Source organism: Phytophthora sojae, assembly GCF_000149755.1.
Source record: "Phytophthora sojae unplaced genomic scaffold PHYSOscaffold_1, whole genome shotgun sequence".
Taxonomy (NCBI): domain Eukaryota; phylum Oomycota; class Peronosporomycetes; order Peronosporales; family Peronosporaceae; genus Phytophthora; species Phytophthora sojae.
This window is the reverse complement of record NW_009258115.1, coordinates 4,972,436-4,987,250: the sequence shown is the minus strand read 5'-3', so window position 1 is coordinate 4,987,250 and position 14,815 is coordinate 4,972,436. Positions and strand designations below refer to the sequence as shown.

Genomic DNA, 14,815 nt, shown 5'->3' with positions numbered 1-14,815 from the left:
GTGGCTCGGCCAACTCGTGCAATAATTGGTGTGGTGTACATAATGCGGGTGGGCCACGTAGGTTAAAAGCACATAAACCGTGCATGATCGACGCTCGAACCTAATTGAAGTGCCCAAGGATACCCATCACTTGGCAATCGGCCGCAACAAGCGCACGAGGACTCTTTGGTCGGCATGTGGCGCCGCAGCGGCTCGGCCTTGAGCCAGCGCCTGGCGCTGAGCGAGGAGGTGGCGGAGGCGCTGTACGGGCGCGCCAAGAGGCCCGTGGTGGCGCTCGAGTCCACCATCATCTCGCACGGCATGCCGTTCCCGCAGAACCTGCAGATGGCGCAGCACGTGGAGGAGATCGTGCGTGCGCACGGGGCGTGTCCGGCCACGATCTGCATCGCCGAGGGGGCGCTGAAGGTGGGGCTGGGCGAGAAGGACCTGGCGCAGCTGGCGGAGCTCGGCGCCGGCGCGAAGAAGTGCTCGACGAGGGACATCGCGGCCACCGTGACGGACAAGAAGGTGGTGGGCGCCACCACCGTCTCCAGCACAATGTGAGTCGGCTACGGACGAGCTATGACTACAGGATAGTAGGTTGTAATGATGGGTGTGGGTTCTTTATGGTGTAGGCGCATTGCCCATGCGGCGGGGATCAAGGTGTTCGTGACGGGAGGCATCGGAGGCGTGCACCGCTTCTGTGAGGAGACCATGGGTGAGATGCATTTGCAGTTGCCACCGTATTATTCGTTTGTATGTTTGGTGCTAACGAGCGAGTCCGTTGTATGAAGATATCTCGACGGACTTGATGGAGCTGTCGCGGACTCCGGTGGCGGTGGTGTGCGCCGGCATCAAGTCCATTCTCGACATCCCGCGCACGTTGGAATTCCTGGAGACCCACGTGCGGTTTGTGAATGAGTGGCCATGTTGAAGAAAACCGAGGCTGATTTTCTTGCTGGGTATTGTATCGTGTTGACGTGATTTCTGGTGCTGCAGAGCGTACCGGTGATCGGGTACAGGACGGACCAGTTCCCAGCATTTTTCACGCAGGACAGCGGCGAGAAGGCTCACCTTCGTCGAGATACGCCTCAGGATATTGCGCGTTTGATCCATGAAAGCGAGGCACTGGAGCTGCCGAACGGCCACATCATTGCTGTTCCTAACCCAAAACCAGTGCCTACGGAGGTGATTAACGAGGCCATTGAGGTAAGAATCCGCGTCCGTTTCGCTTACATTGTACCGCGGTATTGTGTGAATGCAGCGAGCTAAATGCTTGGAATGGTGTGGATACATCAGCTTGGTCTCAAGGAGGTCGTAGAGAAGAACATCCACGGTCAGGCTGTCACGCCCTACCTGCTAAAGCGAGTGAACGAGATTACCCAAGGCGTATCACTTACGTCTAACATCGACTTGGTGAACAACAACGCGACTGTCGGGAGTCAGGTGAATACTTGCTGACAAATTACTGTGATATGTTTTTCATGACCACCTGCTGACCCCATCTTCGTCATTTGGTGCAGGTTGCGTGCGCTCTGTTTGACTTGGAAAACGGCGCTGTTGTCGATCCGACTACTAAGACTGAGTATTCCATTCCAGTTGCAAAGGTAGGTTCAAGTTCTGCCCGCTGCTGCTGTCTCGAACTTACAAGATGCATTTGTGTGTTGTGGCAGAAATCTTCCTCGACCAAATCCGGCGACCGTAAACGCGTTCTGGTTGTTGGGGGCCTCGTTCTAGATATCATCAGCTCGTCTGCTTCGCCACTAATCCGCGGCACCTCAAACATTGGAACCATCAAGCAGTCCAGTGGTGGTAAGGTTGATGACTTCAACTGGTCCAGCGCAACGTTATGGCTAATGATGGATGCTTCTACTGTGGCTTTTAGGCGTGGGAAGGAATATTGCTGAATGTCTGCATCGGCTCAGGCTGGATCCTTTACTTGTTTCCTCAGTGGGGAATGATGCGCCCGGGTCTGTTCTGTTGGAGAACCTAAAGAAGCTTGGCTTGGACACCAGTGGCATTACCGTTTCGGACAAGCTTGCTACAGCAGTGTATTCCGCTGTACTCGACTCAACTGGAGACATGGACGCTGCTATTGCGGATATGAGCGCGTTTGAGTCGATTGAGAGTAGCAGCATCTCGGATAAAACGATTGATAAGGCGAACCTGATCGTCGCGGACGGCAACTTGACTCCACGAACTATTGGAGATCTCTTCAAGCGTAGCGCACGTCTCGGCGTAGACACCTGGTTCGAGCCCACCTCGGTTCAAAAAGCGCTCCATGTTGTGGAGGGCGACGGCGTATCTTGGATGAAGTACATGTCGCCAAACGCTGATGAACTGCACGCAATCAGCCAGGCTATCCGACAAAAGCTTGAGGACGCGAACGTAAGCTCAGAGAGCACTGATGAGCGGTTCCCACTAACCAAGGAGTCAGGTATCATCCCCAAGGAGGAAATGACTCAGCTGAAGAACGATCTTATCACAGGTATGTACTCGTGCCGGTTTTGAAAAGTTTTAGTAAGCTTGCTAACGTTCGTGCGTACACTTTCCCAGCTCTGCTTGCTATGGCAAACGGCGACACCAAGCAGTCTAAGCACGTGTTGGTCACTCTTGGCAAGCACGGCGTGCTGGTTGCCTCGATCAATGTGTCTATTCGCGACCTGCGGGAGGTTGTCGACGAATGCGGTTTTCCTGTTGACATTTGGGGAATGCACCATGTCCACGGAGGCCACTCTGTCACGATGGTTCATTTGCCCGGCGTGGAAATCCTCGTCACCAACTGCACTGGCGCAGGTACGAACACAAAGGCTTAAGCGTTTCATTTAGACAGTGAGACTGACTCCGGTGGTTGATTGCTTGCAGGCGATAGCATGGTTGGCGGGACGATCTACGGCTTGCTGGAAGGATACGACATTTTCCAGAGTTGCCACATGGGCATGATTGCCGCTCGCCAAAGCCTTGCGTCGGAGCACGCGATTAGCCCCAACCTGGCGCCGCAAATTCTGTATTCGGCATCTTGATGGGACAAAAAGCTGGAGCAGTTGGGTTCTCGGAGAGGAAACGCTACTGGAAGTCAAGGAAAACGATGACAAGTTCTGTATTACATGCAGTAAACGTGCAGTATCCTCGTATCAACACGGTTCGCCTTTTCTGTTCATTTTTTCGCCTTGGTGGCACTATCTATTGTTGCTGGAAGTCGTTCGCAAACACGCCGATGAGTCGCACGAGCTCCTTCTGCAGGCCGCTGCCCTTCTTAGCGACAAAAGCCTGCACGGCACTCTGCTCGGTGGCGCTGCTGGGCTTTTTGGTCAACCTGCACGAGATCTGTCCACCACAAAAACAACACCATAAGCTTAGTTCTACGACAAGAATAAAAGAAAAACTATCAAGCGGAACATGCAGCAGTCGTACCTCGTAGTCCTCGTCGTTCGAATGTCCTCCTGCATCTCGTACGAGCCCTTGCACATGCTGCCGCCGCTGATGGACACTTCAAAGGGCAGCTTAAAGTTGAAGTCGAACAGATAACGCTTCTTGCCTCGCACAACGCAGATGCTGGCGTCGCCGGTGATCTTCTCCGGTTGCTTCAGCGTGGTTGGAGATTGCCCTCCGAGTAGGTGGCACCAGTAAAAATCTCGTTCCACTTGTCCTCGGCCCACTTGGTCACCACGCGCTCCTTGAACGTGCCCGCCGTATTCCACGCCGAGCCGTCATGCTGAGCACGAGACGCCTCAACCGGCTTGGTCGCAAATCTTCTGGGGTGCGATGTCTCCAATGAGATTCTTCTCCTCCTTGGACAGCTCGCGGTGGAAGTAGGGCAGGCCGTTCTTGTAGCCGCGCATGTCTTCGGGCAGATCGGGCTCATCCGCCACCACGACCGACGATCCACTCGAGCTCTTGGCCTTGCTGCTGCTGCTGGACGTCGACGTCGTCTTCTTCGCCGAAGAAGCGGCAGTCGTCGAGCTGGAACTAGAGCTAGAGCTGGAGCTGGTCGTGGGCGGGCGACGCGGCGGCTCGGGCTTCTTGGGGGGCTCGGGCTTCTTGCAGATGCGCTTGTGGAACTGCCAGTCGCTGGCCTGGCACTTGCGCGCGCAGTAGACGGTCTTTCTTGCACACGCTGCACTTGAGCTTGGCCCCAGGCTTGCTGCAGTTGCGGCACGTGGAGTCCGCGCTGGGCGCCACCTTGGCGGGCGTCTGCGTCTGCTTGGCCTTGTCCTCGTCGTCGTCCAGGTCGGCGCCGATGTCCTTGAAGCGCGAGTAGTCGTTCACGTCCACCTTGACCTCCTGCGTGCGCTCGATGAGCGAGTTGGCGTCGAAGTCGTCGCCCGCGGACAGCGGAGACGGGTCCCAGCCCACGTTCAGGCTGGCGGCGCTGGTGGGCGGCACGGAGGACGCCATGGTCGGTCGGGTCGGGTCCGGAGCTAAGTGGCAACTGGGCGTACACTACAATGTGATCGAACTTTCTCAATATTACAATTTCAGCCAATCAATAGCACTCTCATTTATGGGAGGTACAGTGTACCAGTCTCCTTCTGACTCACTGTGACGGGCGATGGCGTTGTTCCAGCAGGAGGACGAAGAAGAAGAAGGCGTCTTCGAGGCCGCGCTGTCCTTCGTGGACGAGTTCGAGTTCAACACCGGCGACGCCATCTCCTCGCTAAATCAACTACCTACTCAACGCCGTCAAGAAACCTCTGTATCTCTTAGTAATGAAGTGGCAATTGGCGGTGCAGTGGGGCCTCTGTCCAGGGAGGAGAAGCGGAGACGCCAGGCCGAGAAGAAGCGGCTGCTGCGCAAGGCTGGCATCTACAGCGACCCGAACCGCGCGCGCAACGAGCAGACGCGGGAGATCGCGTTCCTGCGCGAGCAGATGGACAAGCTGCAGCTCAACCTGAAGGTCCTGCAGGCTCGGAAGCATCAGAACGGAGCGAAGGCGCTAGTTCCGGTGAATACAAAGACGCACAGGCCGAGTTTGTGGCAGGAGCAGGCCATGAGACAGCGGAGGAGAAGAGAGCAGGCCGAGTGCGATAATGTGAGGCTGAAGCTGGCGGTGGAGCGTCAGAGGAAGGTGGCGGACAGCTTGGGCGTCTTGATTCGGAAGAGAACGCGGCAATTGGTGAGGCTCCGGCTGTGGAGGTTTTATCTGTAGAGAGTGCTGGTGCTAACGCTTTTCTGTCATTGGTGGCTGGTAGAATAATGAGTGTGCGTCGCTGATCAACCAGTGTTGTGTCGACCACCCAGCGATCGCTGTGCTGGATTTCTGTGGCGACGTGGAAGACTTCCGCGGACTGTTTCATCTTTTGGACGAGGCGTACCGAGATGTGGACTCCATTTTCATGGCGAACGGGTTGGCGACAATGTCAATCCCGATCGGTGACGTGCATATGCGGGAGGGCGTGGACGGGAAGTACCTCGAGTTCTTTACCTACAAGGACCTGCCGTTCGGACTGCAAGACACAGCTCAAGCTTCTTGGGATTACTTCAAGGGGGCGGAGAAGCACATGGCGTATGGAAATTTGTACGAGAAGGCAGCAAAGGTGCGTCGAAACAAAGCATGTGAGGACTGAACTGTGAAGGTCCTAATGCTCACGTTGTCGCGATGGCTCGGTTTACGATCAGCAGAGCCTGGATGAGCCCTACACCGTTATTGAGGAGTTCACGAAGGAGGTTTACTCGAATACCTCTCGAGCAGATGTGAAAATGAGGCAAGTCGTTCGGCGCTACGTGGAGGCAGACCGCGACGTCGTGATTCGGGTTTCCCACGCAGCCCCCATCGAAGTCAAGAACAAGGTGCTCCGTGGATTAACGCACAACGTCCGAGGTTTCGCGATTACAAAGCGTTCGCCAGCTTCCACGCCGAGTCAAGAGCTGACTCAGCTGCAGTTGTGCACTCAGATCGCTCTGGAACTAAATGACGGAGTTACGTATGATCCCAAGAACGTTCGTGCCCTCACCAACTTCCTCATCGCGCACGGATTAAAGAACACGGTTGTAAACTGCGAGTATATTGAGAACGCATTGGCAGATCACGCCTTGAGACGGAGAATTGCGTGACGAATAAATGATTTCTTAAATCGGCTCTGCAAGGATTCTGAAGCAAGTAGCTGCCCGACGTGTTCACTAGCTAACTATCTTCATCGCGTTGAGGCTTATTCAAGGTCTCCAGTGTTTCGGCCGCGTGCCGAGTTAACGGAATGAGCATCATCTCGAGAGCTATACCGCACACGTATACAAGAGCCGCTGCAATGAAGCACAGCCGATAGCCGTATGCATCGACTATGATACCTCCGAGGACAGCACTTCCGGCCCAGGAGGCCACCGTCAACCCCTCCAGCGAGTTCCAACGAGCACGATGGGATTTTGGCACGAAATCCATCAGAAGTGAACGTCGCAGCGGCTCCGTGCACTGCATAAACGCCCCGTGGAATACGAACAGCACACTCTGGTCCGCCACATCGTGCGAGACGGCCATTAGCAGCAAGCTGATAGTTCCCAACACGCGCGTGACCACAACCATGGACATTCGCCCCGTAGTGCTTGACGCCATCTGCGATAGAAACGATAGCAGCGCCATGACCAGCGGCTGGAGAGCAAAGAGCGTCTGCACTCGGACTGGAGAGAGCGCGTATTCGTGGAGGAAGAAGAGCGGGAAGAACGCAGTGACGAGTCCCGTCCCATTGCTCACGAAGAAGTCCGACACAAACAGCAAGTACGGCACATGCGCGGTGTCGAGCATCCCCCAGCAGGCCATTACGGGACGAACTGAAACATCTTCGTCGTCGTCGCTCCTTAGTGGTGCGGTTAAGTAGTAGCCGCTGTTCACTGACGGCACCCTCGATGACCGCAAGAGCTGAGAGAACTCACTGTTTGAAGTCATTTGCATGCGGGAAAAGCTCGCGCCTTGCTCAGATGCAGAGCTCTCTCGGTCGCTATACTCGGAGGTGAAGTTGCGCTCAATTGAGCTCAGCTCGCGCTCAATGGCAAGCACATACTGCCGGTTCTCGAACGCTAGATCGTCGTTGAACTGGAACAGAAGCACCATCGACACTGCTGCGATGAACGCACCGAACAGCAGAACTGGCCGTAACGCTGCCAATGTCCATACATCGCCATACTTCCATAGCAGCAACATAGCGCTGGTGGGTCCCAGCACTAGCGCCACGTTGCGGATGACGTACTTCAGCGTGAACGGCGCTGATCTTTGCCCCATTGGGACTGAGTCTGCAAACAGCGCCTCCATGGCAGAACTCTGGAAAGCGGTGAAGGCTCCCCATAGTCCGAATGCGACGTAAATGAGCAGCATATCGGCCAACTCGAAAGCCATCGCCGTCAGCACGGAAGCGACGACACCGACAATGCCCGCCAAGATGAGGATGCGATCTCGACGCGTGCAGTCTGCAGCATACCCCGCTGGGAATGCGCAGAGTAGCTGGACTAGACCCTGGATGCCCTTGACGAAGCCTACTGGGGCGTTCGAGGCTGTCAGCACGTAGACATAGCCCGACAAAACCTGCTGGGAGATGATACTAAGATGGCAACGTCAGCTCGGACACGACAGTGACTTGTGACTTGTGTCAGTCGATCTGCTGCGCACCTGCTAGCCGACCAGTAGATGACGGTGAAGAGGAACACAAGCTGCACGTTGTGCTCACTCAGGCCCCATGAAGCCTCGCGCATGTTGCAACACACGCACGGCGTCCAGCAGTTATCGAATGGTGCAGCCTGCGCTACGCTACGATCGACTGGCGATAGGAAGCTCGTAGTTCGTTACTCGCCCTCACACCATCGCACGATGAAACGGACGAAGTCTTAGAAAGCGTCTTATTGCCTGGACCCGAGTGGTGGCGATGCCATTCCGAAGCACGATTCCAGCAAGCGTCTTCTGAATCCGAAGTTCTGATGCCAGTGGTTGCATTCCGACCAGGTCAACGAGCAGGTCACTGCTGGACTCCAGCCTGGAGGTACCATGGCTCAGTAAACGATTGGCCCGGGTGACCTGCTCGCTTCAACATGGGGCAGACATTGAACTGCAACCGGCTGCGGTAGACACAAATCGAGCCTGCACAGACCTCCACCACGACAGAAGCCAGCATTTTGATAGAGATCCGGCAGTGAGGCACTTAACAACTTGCCTTGAAAAAAAAAAAGCTTGGATGCGCTGCGCAAGGTCGAGCGAGATTCACTATACATGTAGTGCTTGTGCCAATCTGAAGCCCAGGAGAGATGGCAGCGAAGGTCCCACCAAACTTGATTCCTCGGGCAGCTGGTAGGTGCCCGCGATCACACCGCCAGACCAGTCTGCGACTCACAGACTGCGAGTGGCAAGCACACTGGCCCGGTGAAATCATCCCAGCTGTAGCATCACTACAGCGATCGCGTTCACTACTGCAGTGAGCGCGATCAGCCCAATTCGCTGGTCACGGATAGTTATCCCTTTAAGCGGCAGTAAATGATCGGGCATGACGCTGTGCCCTGACTAATGCTCGCACCTGCAAGGGAATACTGTAGATTGCTCGTAAAGTCCCAGGCGACCACATCAACTTGAAGTGTTTCCTCTAACACTAAATATCGCACCTAATAAAGTATCTGGAGTGTATTAAGAACATCAACCTCATAGTTTAATAGTCGGAAATCTCATCTCGCCAGTTGTGCCAGACGCGACTAGCTTATCAGATCCGCAAGCATCCCTCCGACAGGCGTGCCGGTGACCGGCATCGAGCAGCAAACAAGTCATTCAGCGCCCGCACGATCGGCAATGCAGCTTCAACGCCAGCAACTCCCGCGCGCGTACCACGTCTTCCCCAAAGAGGACAGACAGGCTTTAGGCTTGGGCCACGCGAGCGTCGATGTCTTCCAATGCGGACCTCCCTCCCTCCGCCTGCATCGCCATGCCTCCGCTCCATTCCTAACTCACTTCGCAATCTCATCGGTGCAGCTCAAACCTCGCGCTTCCAACTGCAATGCTGACGTCGTGGGCTGCTGCGCTCGCGTGCTTTGCAACGTTCTCCGCTCTCCCGGTCGACACCCGCGCTCTGAGCGACGATGTGTACGACTCGCAAGCCCAAGCAATCGTCGACGGCTTCTCCGTGGCTCAAGTGCTGGGCCAAATGACGCAGATCAACATCGGCCAGGTGCTCAACAGCGACTACTCGCTGAACGAGGACTCGGTGCGCACGTACGCCAAGATGAACGTCGGGTCGTACCTGAACACGCCGTGGGGCAGCGAGATCGACGGAAAGTGGGGCTGGAACGCCACCGAGTGGCGCGCCATTGTCACGCGCATTCAGGAGATCACCATGGAAGAGAACGGTGGCCACCCGATGGTGTACGGCATCGACTCGGTGCACGGCGCCATCTACGTGAGCGGGGCCGTCATCTTCGGCCAGGAGATCAACAGCGGAGCAAGCTTCAACCCGGATCTGGTCTACCAAGTGGGAGCCATCACTGGCCGTGACACGGAGGCTGCCGGGATCCCGTGGATCTTCGGTCCTATCCTCGATCTCGCGCAGAACCCGCTGTGGGCTCGCACCTACGAGACTTTCGGCGAGGACCCGTACTTGTGCTCGGTGCTGGGCGACGCAATTATCCGAGGCCTCCAAAGCAACAACCAGACTGCCGCTTGCATGAAGCACTTCGTCGGGTATTCCAAGACACCAACGGGACACGACCGCGACGGAGTGACCATGGCGGATTTCGACCTCCTCAACAACTTCGTGAAGCCGTACCAAGCAGGGATCGCTGCTGGCGCACTGTCGACGATGGAGAACTACATCTCCATCAACGGCATCCCTGTGGTGGCGAACACGAAGATTCTCGAGGACCTCGTACGCAACGACCTCGACTACGATGGTGTCGTGGTGACGGACTGGGCTGAGATCAACAACCTCAAGGATTGGCACCGCGTGGTGGACACTTACGACGAGGCTGTTCGGCTGTCGCTCACTCGGACAGCTCTAGATATGAGCATGGTTCCCTACGACACGGAGTTCATCACTTACGCGACGGAAATGCTGAGCAACTACCCGGAATACGAGTCTCGGCTTCGCGAATCGGCCAAGCGTGTGATCAAGATGAAGATCAAGCTCGGGTTGTACGAGACCCCAGTGCCTGGTGCCGACTACGAGTACCTGGTGGGTAACGACGACGACAAGGCGGTCGCTTTGGAGCTGGCGCGTGAATCGATTGTGCTGCTCAAGAACGACAACAACATCCTTCCACTCGCCAATGGATCGTCCGTCTTCCTCACGGGACACTCAGCCGACAACATCGGCTACCAGTGCGGCGGATGGAGTGTGGCGTGGCAGGGGTACTCCGGCAACGATATGTTCCCGAACGGAGTCTCGGTTCGCCAGGGTCTGGAGAACGTTGTCGGCAACAACTCGTTCACCTACTTCAATGGGCTAAGCGTGAATGGAAACTACACTTCGGAGGACTTGGCTACTGCCGTGGCACTCGCAAGCCAACACGAATATACAATCGCGGTCATTGGCGAGGACACGTACGCTGAGAAGCCGGGCGACATTGACGACTTGGCCTTACCCGCCGGACAGATTGCGTACGTCGAGGCTCTTGCTGCCACAGGAACTAAGGTCATCCTTGTTCTGTTCGAGGGTCGCCCACGTCTGCTTGACACTCTCCCCGACACGGCCAGCGCGGTAGTCCACGGTTTGCTAGCTTGTGAGCTTGGTGGACAAGCTATGGCGGAAATTTTGTATGGCCAAGTGAACCCGAGTGGCAGACTTCCGCTCACGTACCCCAAGGACTCGGCCAATGTGATGATCCCGTACAACCACCGCGTGACCACCAAGTGCGTTGATGACAGTGGCGCCTACGTTGACTGCGAGATGCAATGGGACTTTGGCACTGGACTCAGCTACACTACGTTCACGTACTCAGCACTCACGCTGAGCAAGACAACGGTTTCGGGCCCTGATGACTCGCTCACTGCGTCTGTATTCGTGACGAACTCGGGATCCGTCGCCGGTAAGGAGACAGTGATGCTGTTCGTGATCCAGCCGTACCGATTGATCTCGGTGCCCGAGGTCAAGATGCTGCGCAAGTTTAAGAAGATCGACCTCGAGCCTGGTATCACTCAGGAGGTCACCTTCACCCTCACGGCGGACGACTGGAGCGTTTACGACCCTCAGATTGGCAGCGGCTTCAACCAAGTTGCGGAGGACGGCACCTTCGTCGTGGCGATCAAGCCCGAGACCGACTGCGACGTGTACAACACGATCACGAACGATCTGTGCGCTCAGTTCACGCTCAACACGGGATCGGTCAACTTTGGCATCAACGGCACTACATCGCGTCGCCGCTAGATCATGAGTGGATATGTGTAAGGTATCCGGATCGGGGGCGACGATAGTCCCGATTTGGGCCTATCGCTTTCTGTACATACGTCTAACGTTGAATCTATATGTGCATGTATTGCGAACTCTTACTACTAGTGTGAGTATCCTGTATTTCAATGAAAAGTGTAGGGTACACTGAAACAGTTCATCAAATACATGTAGCCTGATGTGCCCCATTAGAATGCGGCACTTGCTCCAGGTGGTGGTGTCCTGCAGCTGTATTTTCTTGCAGTCGCGACAAGTTCGCGCTGCGAAATCTCAACAGATAAGGCTTTCCTCTTTGGCTGGAAAGACACTTGGCTCGAGAGCTTTGCAGACAGAAGGACGGGCCGCCGAAAATGTCTATCCAGGCGAAATCCCAGTGCTTTAATGTGCTGTCCTCGGTATTGTCCACCCAGGTTCGAGCTCTGAAGCCCGAATGGTGACCTCCCGGTGCGGCTACATTCGCTATACTTTCGCTGCTGTAGTCAATATAATAGACTTACACTACCGTACTTCTACTACATGTATATAGCTTTGACCCTGAGTGACTTCTTACTTTTTGTGAGCACTGAAGAATTTTGATCTCACTACACCCTGAGGAATCACCTCAAGGTGCAGTGAGCTCCGATGGCTGCGACGACAACCCGTTTCGGCTTCTCGTCTCCTCTTTCGCGCGAAGGATTCGGAGAGCAAGATTACAGTCGCAGATGTTCATTGGATTGAACAGGTTGTTTGATGCGGGGGAGGGGGTTCATTCGTGGACGCCAATGCCAGCCCTGCGATCTTCGCCGCAAATTTTGCCCCGTCGGATCTCCTTTGTACTGCCAGCCGGCACGTGAAGACTGAAGGACAACAAGCAGGACGGATCCAAGCCGAACTTCGACTTGAGCGTCGCAGCTTGGACGAGAAAGGCAACTCTTGTTCGCTCACTTTTCATTTTCCTTCCTGCCTCGCAAAGGACCAACCGACCACAGCACCGACCCCCTCGACGCCAGACGACCTAATGTTGACAAGCTGGGGCGCTGCTAGCAGCGTAGCTGCAGTGGCGACTCTACTGAGCATTCCCAGTGCGATTCTAGCAGCCAACAATGACCCATTCGACGCCCGAGCGCAAGCCATCGTCGACGGATTCACGACGGCGCAGGTCATCGGCCAGATGACCCAAGTCGACATCAGCACTGTCATGTACCCAGAGGACAACACGCTGAATGAGGACGCTGTCCGCGCCTACGCCCAGCAGTATGTCGGGTCGTACCTGAACACCATTTGGGACGAACCCCTGGGTGAAAAGTATGGCTGGAACGCAACCGAGTGGCGCGCTGTAGTGACTCGCATCCAGGAGATCTCAATGGAGGAGAACGGAGGCCACCCGATCATCTACGGCCTCGACTCGGTTCACGGCGCCAACTACGTCGACGGAGCTGTCATTTCCCCCCAGCAGATCAACAGCGGAGCAAGTTTCAACCCCGACCTCGTCTACGAAACGGGACGGATCACGGCGCGTGACACCCAAGCGGCTGGAGTCCCGTGGGTCTTTGGCCCCATTCTGGAGATCTCCCAGAACCCCCTCTGGTCTCGCACGTACGAGACCTTCGGCGAGGACCCATACCTGGCGGCCGTGATGGGAGACGCCATTGTCCGCGGTCTCCAGAGCTACAACCAAACGGCTGCCTGCATGAAGCACTTCATCGGATACTCCAAAACCCCAACCGGTCACGACCGCGACAACGTCATCATGGCGGACTTCGACCTGCTGAATTACTTCCTGCCGCCGTTCAAGGCTGCCATTGAGGCTGGCGCCATGTCGACGATGGAGAACTACATCTCGATCAACGGCGACCCCGTGATCGCGAGCCCTCGCATTCTGAATGACCTGCTCCGCTCGGACCTTGGCTTCGATGGTCTCCTGGTTTCGGACTGGGCTGAGATCAACAACCTCAAGGACTGGCACCGCGTCGTAAACAGCTACGAGGACGCCGTCCGCTTGTCACTCACGCACACCTCGCTCGACATCAGCATGGTACCGAACGATACAACCTTCATCAACTACACCGAGAACATGCTGGAGGGCTACCCGCAATACGAGAGCCGCTTGCGTGAGTCAGCTAAGCGCATCATCAAGACGAAGCTGAAGCTGGGTCTGTACGACACGCCAGTCCCTGGTGCGGAGTTTGAATTCCAAGTGGGTAACGACGAAGATAAGGCGGTGGCACTGGACCTGGCACGCGAGTCGATCGTGCTGCTAAAGAACAACGAGAGTGTATTGCCGCTGGCTAAGGAGGCGTCGGTGTTTCTCACTGGCCACTCGGCTGACAACGTTGGCCACCAGTGCGGTGGATGGAGCATTGCGTGGCAAGGATACTCGGGCAACGAGATGTTCCCGAACGGTGTCTCGGTCCGCCAGGGCTTTGAGATCCTGGTCGGCAACGGCTCGTTCACGTTCTTCAATGGTCTTTACGACAACGGGTCATACTCCGAAGCTGATCTCGCGAAGGCTGTGGAGCTGGCTGGCCAGCACGAGTACACCATCGCTGTCATCGGCGAGAAGCAGTACACTGAGAAGCCCGGAGACATTGACGATCTGGCACTGCCTGCAGGACAAATTGAGTACGTGGAGGCTCTCGCAGCCACGGGCACGAAGGTCATTGTTGTCTTGTTCGAGGGTCGCCCTCGTCTCCTTGGCTCTCTTCCGGACACTGCTAGCGCCATTATTGACGGTTTGCTGCCGTGTGAGCTGGGCGGCCAAGCGATGGCCGAGATCATCTATGGTGAGGTGAACCCGAGTGGAAGGCTCCCGATCACGTACCCGAAGGACCCAGCAAACATTGCCATCCCGTACTACCACCGCGTGAACACGCAGTGCGCCTACGACCACTGCTGGATGCAATGGGACTTCGGTGCCGGACTTAGCTACACCGAGTTCAACTACTCGGCAGTGACTTTGGATACGACCAAGATCACCAGCGCAGACGCGACTGTCACTGCTAAGGTGACTGTAACGAACGTTGGCACTCGTGCTGGCAAGGAGACGGTCATGCTGTTCCTTACGCAGCCGTACCGAACGATCTCGGTCCCCGAAGTTAAGATGCTGAAGAAGTTCAAGAAGATTGAGCTGCAGGCGGGCGAGTCCCAGGAGGTCTCGTTTGCACTGTCTGTGGACGACTGGAGCGTGTACGACCCGCAGATCGGCAAGGGCTTCAAGAAGGTGACGGAGGACAGTACCTACGTTGTGGCTATCAAGCCCGACACCTGGTGCAACGTGTACAAGAAGATCACTAACCCGCTGTGTGCCGTGTTCTCGATCGACACTGGACGCGACAACTTCGGCCTCCCCCCTCCGGTCGTGAATGTTACTACGATCGCCCCTCCTGTTGACACCGCGGGCGTTAGCACCTCGGAACCGCCTGCTGCTGATGTTGGCACTGGAACCGTGGAGGCGGCAACCTACTAAGCATCGACCAGCCTTCTGGTTAGACAGTTTAACGTGCTAAACACGAATA

General features: G+C 56.1%; 4 protein-coding genes across 4 annotated transcripts; 3 read left to right on the top strand and 1 right to left on the bottom strand.

Annotated features, from left to right (window-relative positions):
- Positions 1–174: 174 nt before the first annotated feature.
- PHYSODRAFT_343685 (hypothetical protein) lies at positions 175–3,138 on the top strand (the record flags this gene model as incomplete). The annotated part of the gene is made up of 10 exons (XM_009516916.1): positions 175–539; positions 615–697; positions 774–883; positions 979–1,188; positions 1,279–1,425; positions 1,503–1,586; positions 1,653–1,791; positions 1,865–2,467; positions 2,536–2,775; positions 2,845–3,138. The coding sequence occupies 10 exons, from the start codon at positions 175–177 to the stop codon at positions 3,000–3,002; spliced, it is 2,139 nt and encodes a 712-aa protein (XP_009515211.1). The 3' UTR covers positions 3,003–3,138.
- A 24-nt stretch (positions 3,139–3,162) lies between these two features.
- Positions 3,163–4,377, bottom strand: PHYSODRAFT_321651 (hypothetical protein; the record flags this gene model as incomplete). The annotated part of the gene is made up of 4 exons (XM_009516915.1): positions 3,163–3,295; positions 3,394–3,637; positions 3,716–4,061; positions 4,096–4,377. 4 exons carry the CDS (start codon positions 4,375–4,377, stop codon positions 3,163–3,165), a joined length of 1,005 nt encoding a protein of 334 aa, XP_009515210.1.
- Positions 4,378–4,531: 154 nt separating this feature from the next.
- PHYSODRAFT_554256 (hypothetical protein) lies at positions 4,532–11,300 on the top strand (the record flags this gene model as incomplete). Its single annotated transcript, XM_009516914.1, has 6 exons — positions 4,532–5,095; positions 5,172–5,516; positions 5,602–6,029; positions 9,017–9,146; positions 9,207–10,790; positions 10,893–11,300. 6 exons carry the CDS (start codon positions 4,532–4,534, stop codon positions 11,298–11,300), a joined length of 3,459 nt encoding a protein of 1,152 aa, XP_009515209.1.
- A 1,171-nt stretch (positions 11,301–12,471) lies between these two features.
- Positions 12,472–14,766, top strand: PHYSODRAFT_467917 (family 3 putative glycosyl hydrolase; the record flags this gene model as incomplete). Its single annotated transcript, XM_009516913.1, has 1 exon — positions 12,472–14,766. One exon carries the CDS (start codon positions 12,472–12,474, stop codon positions 14,764–14,766), a length of 2,295 nt encoding a protein of 764 aa, XP_009515208.1.
- Between the last annotated feature and the right edge of the window lie 49 nt (positions 14,767–14,815).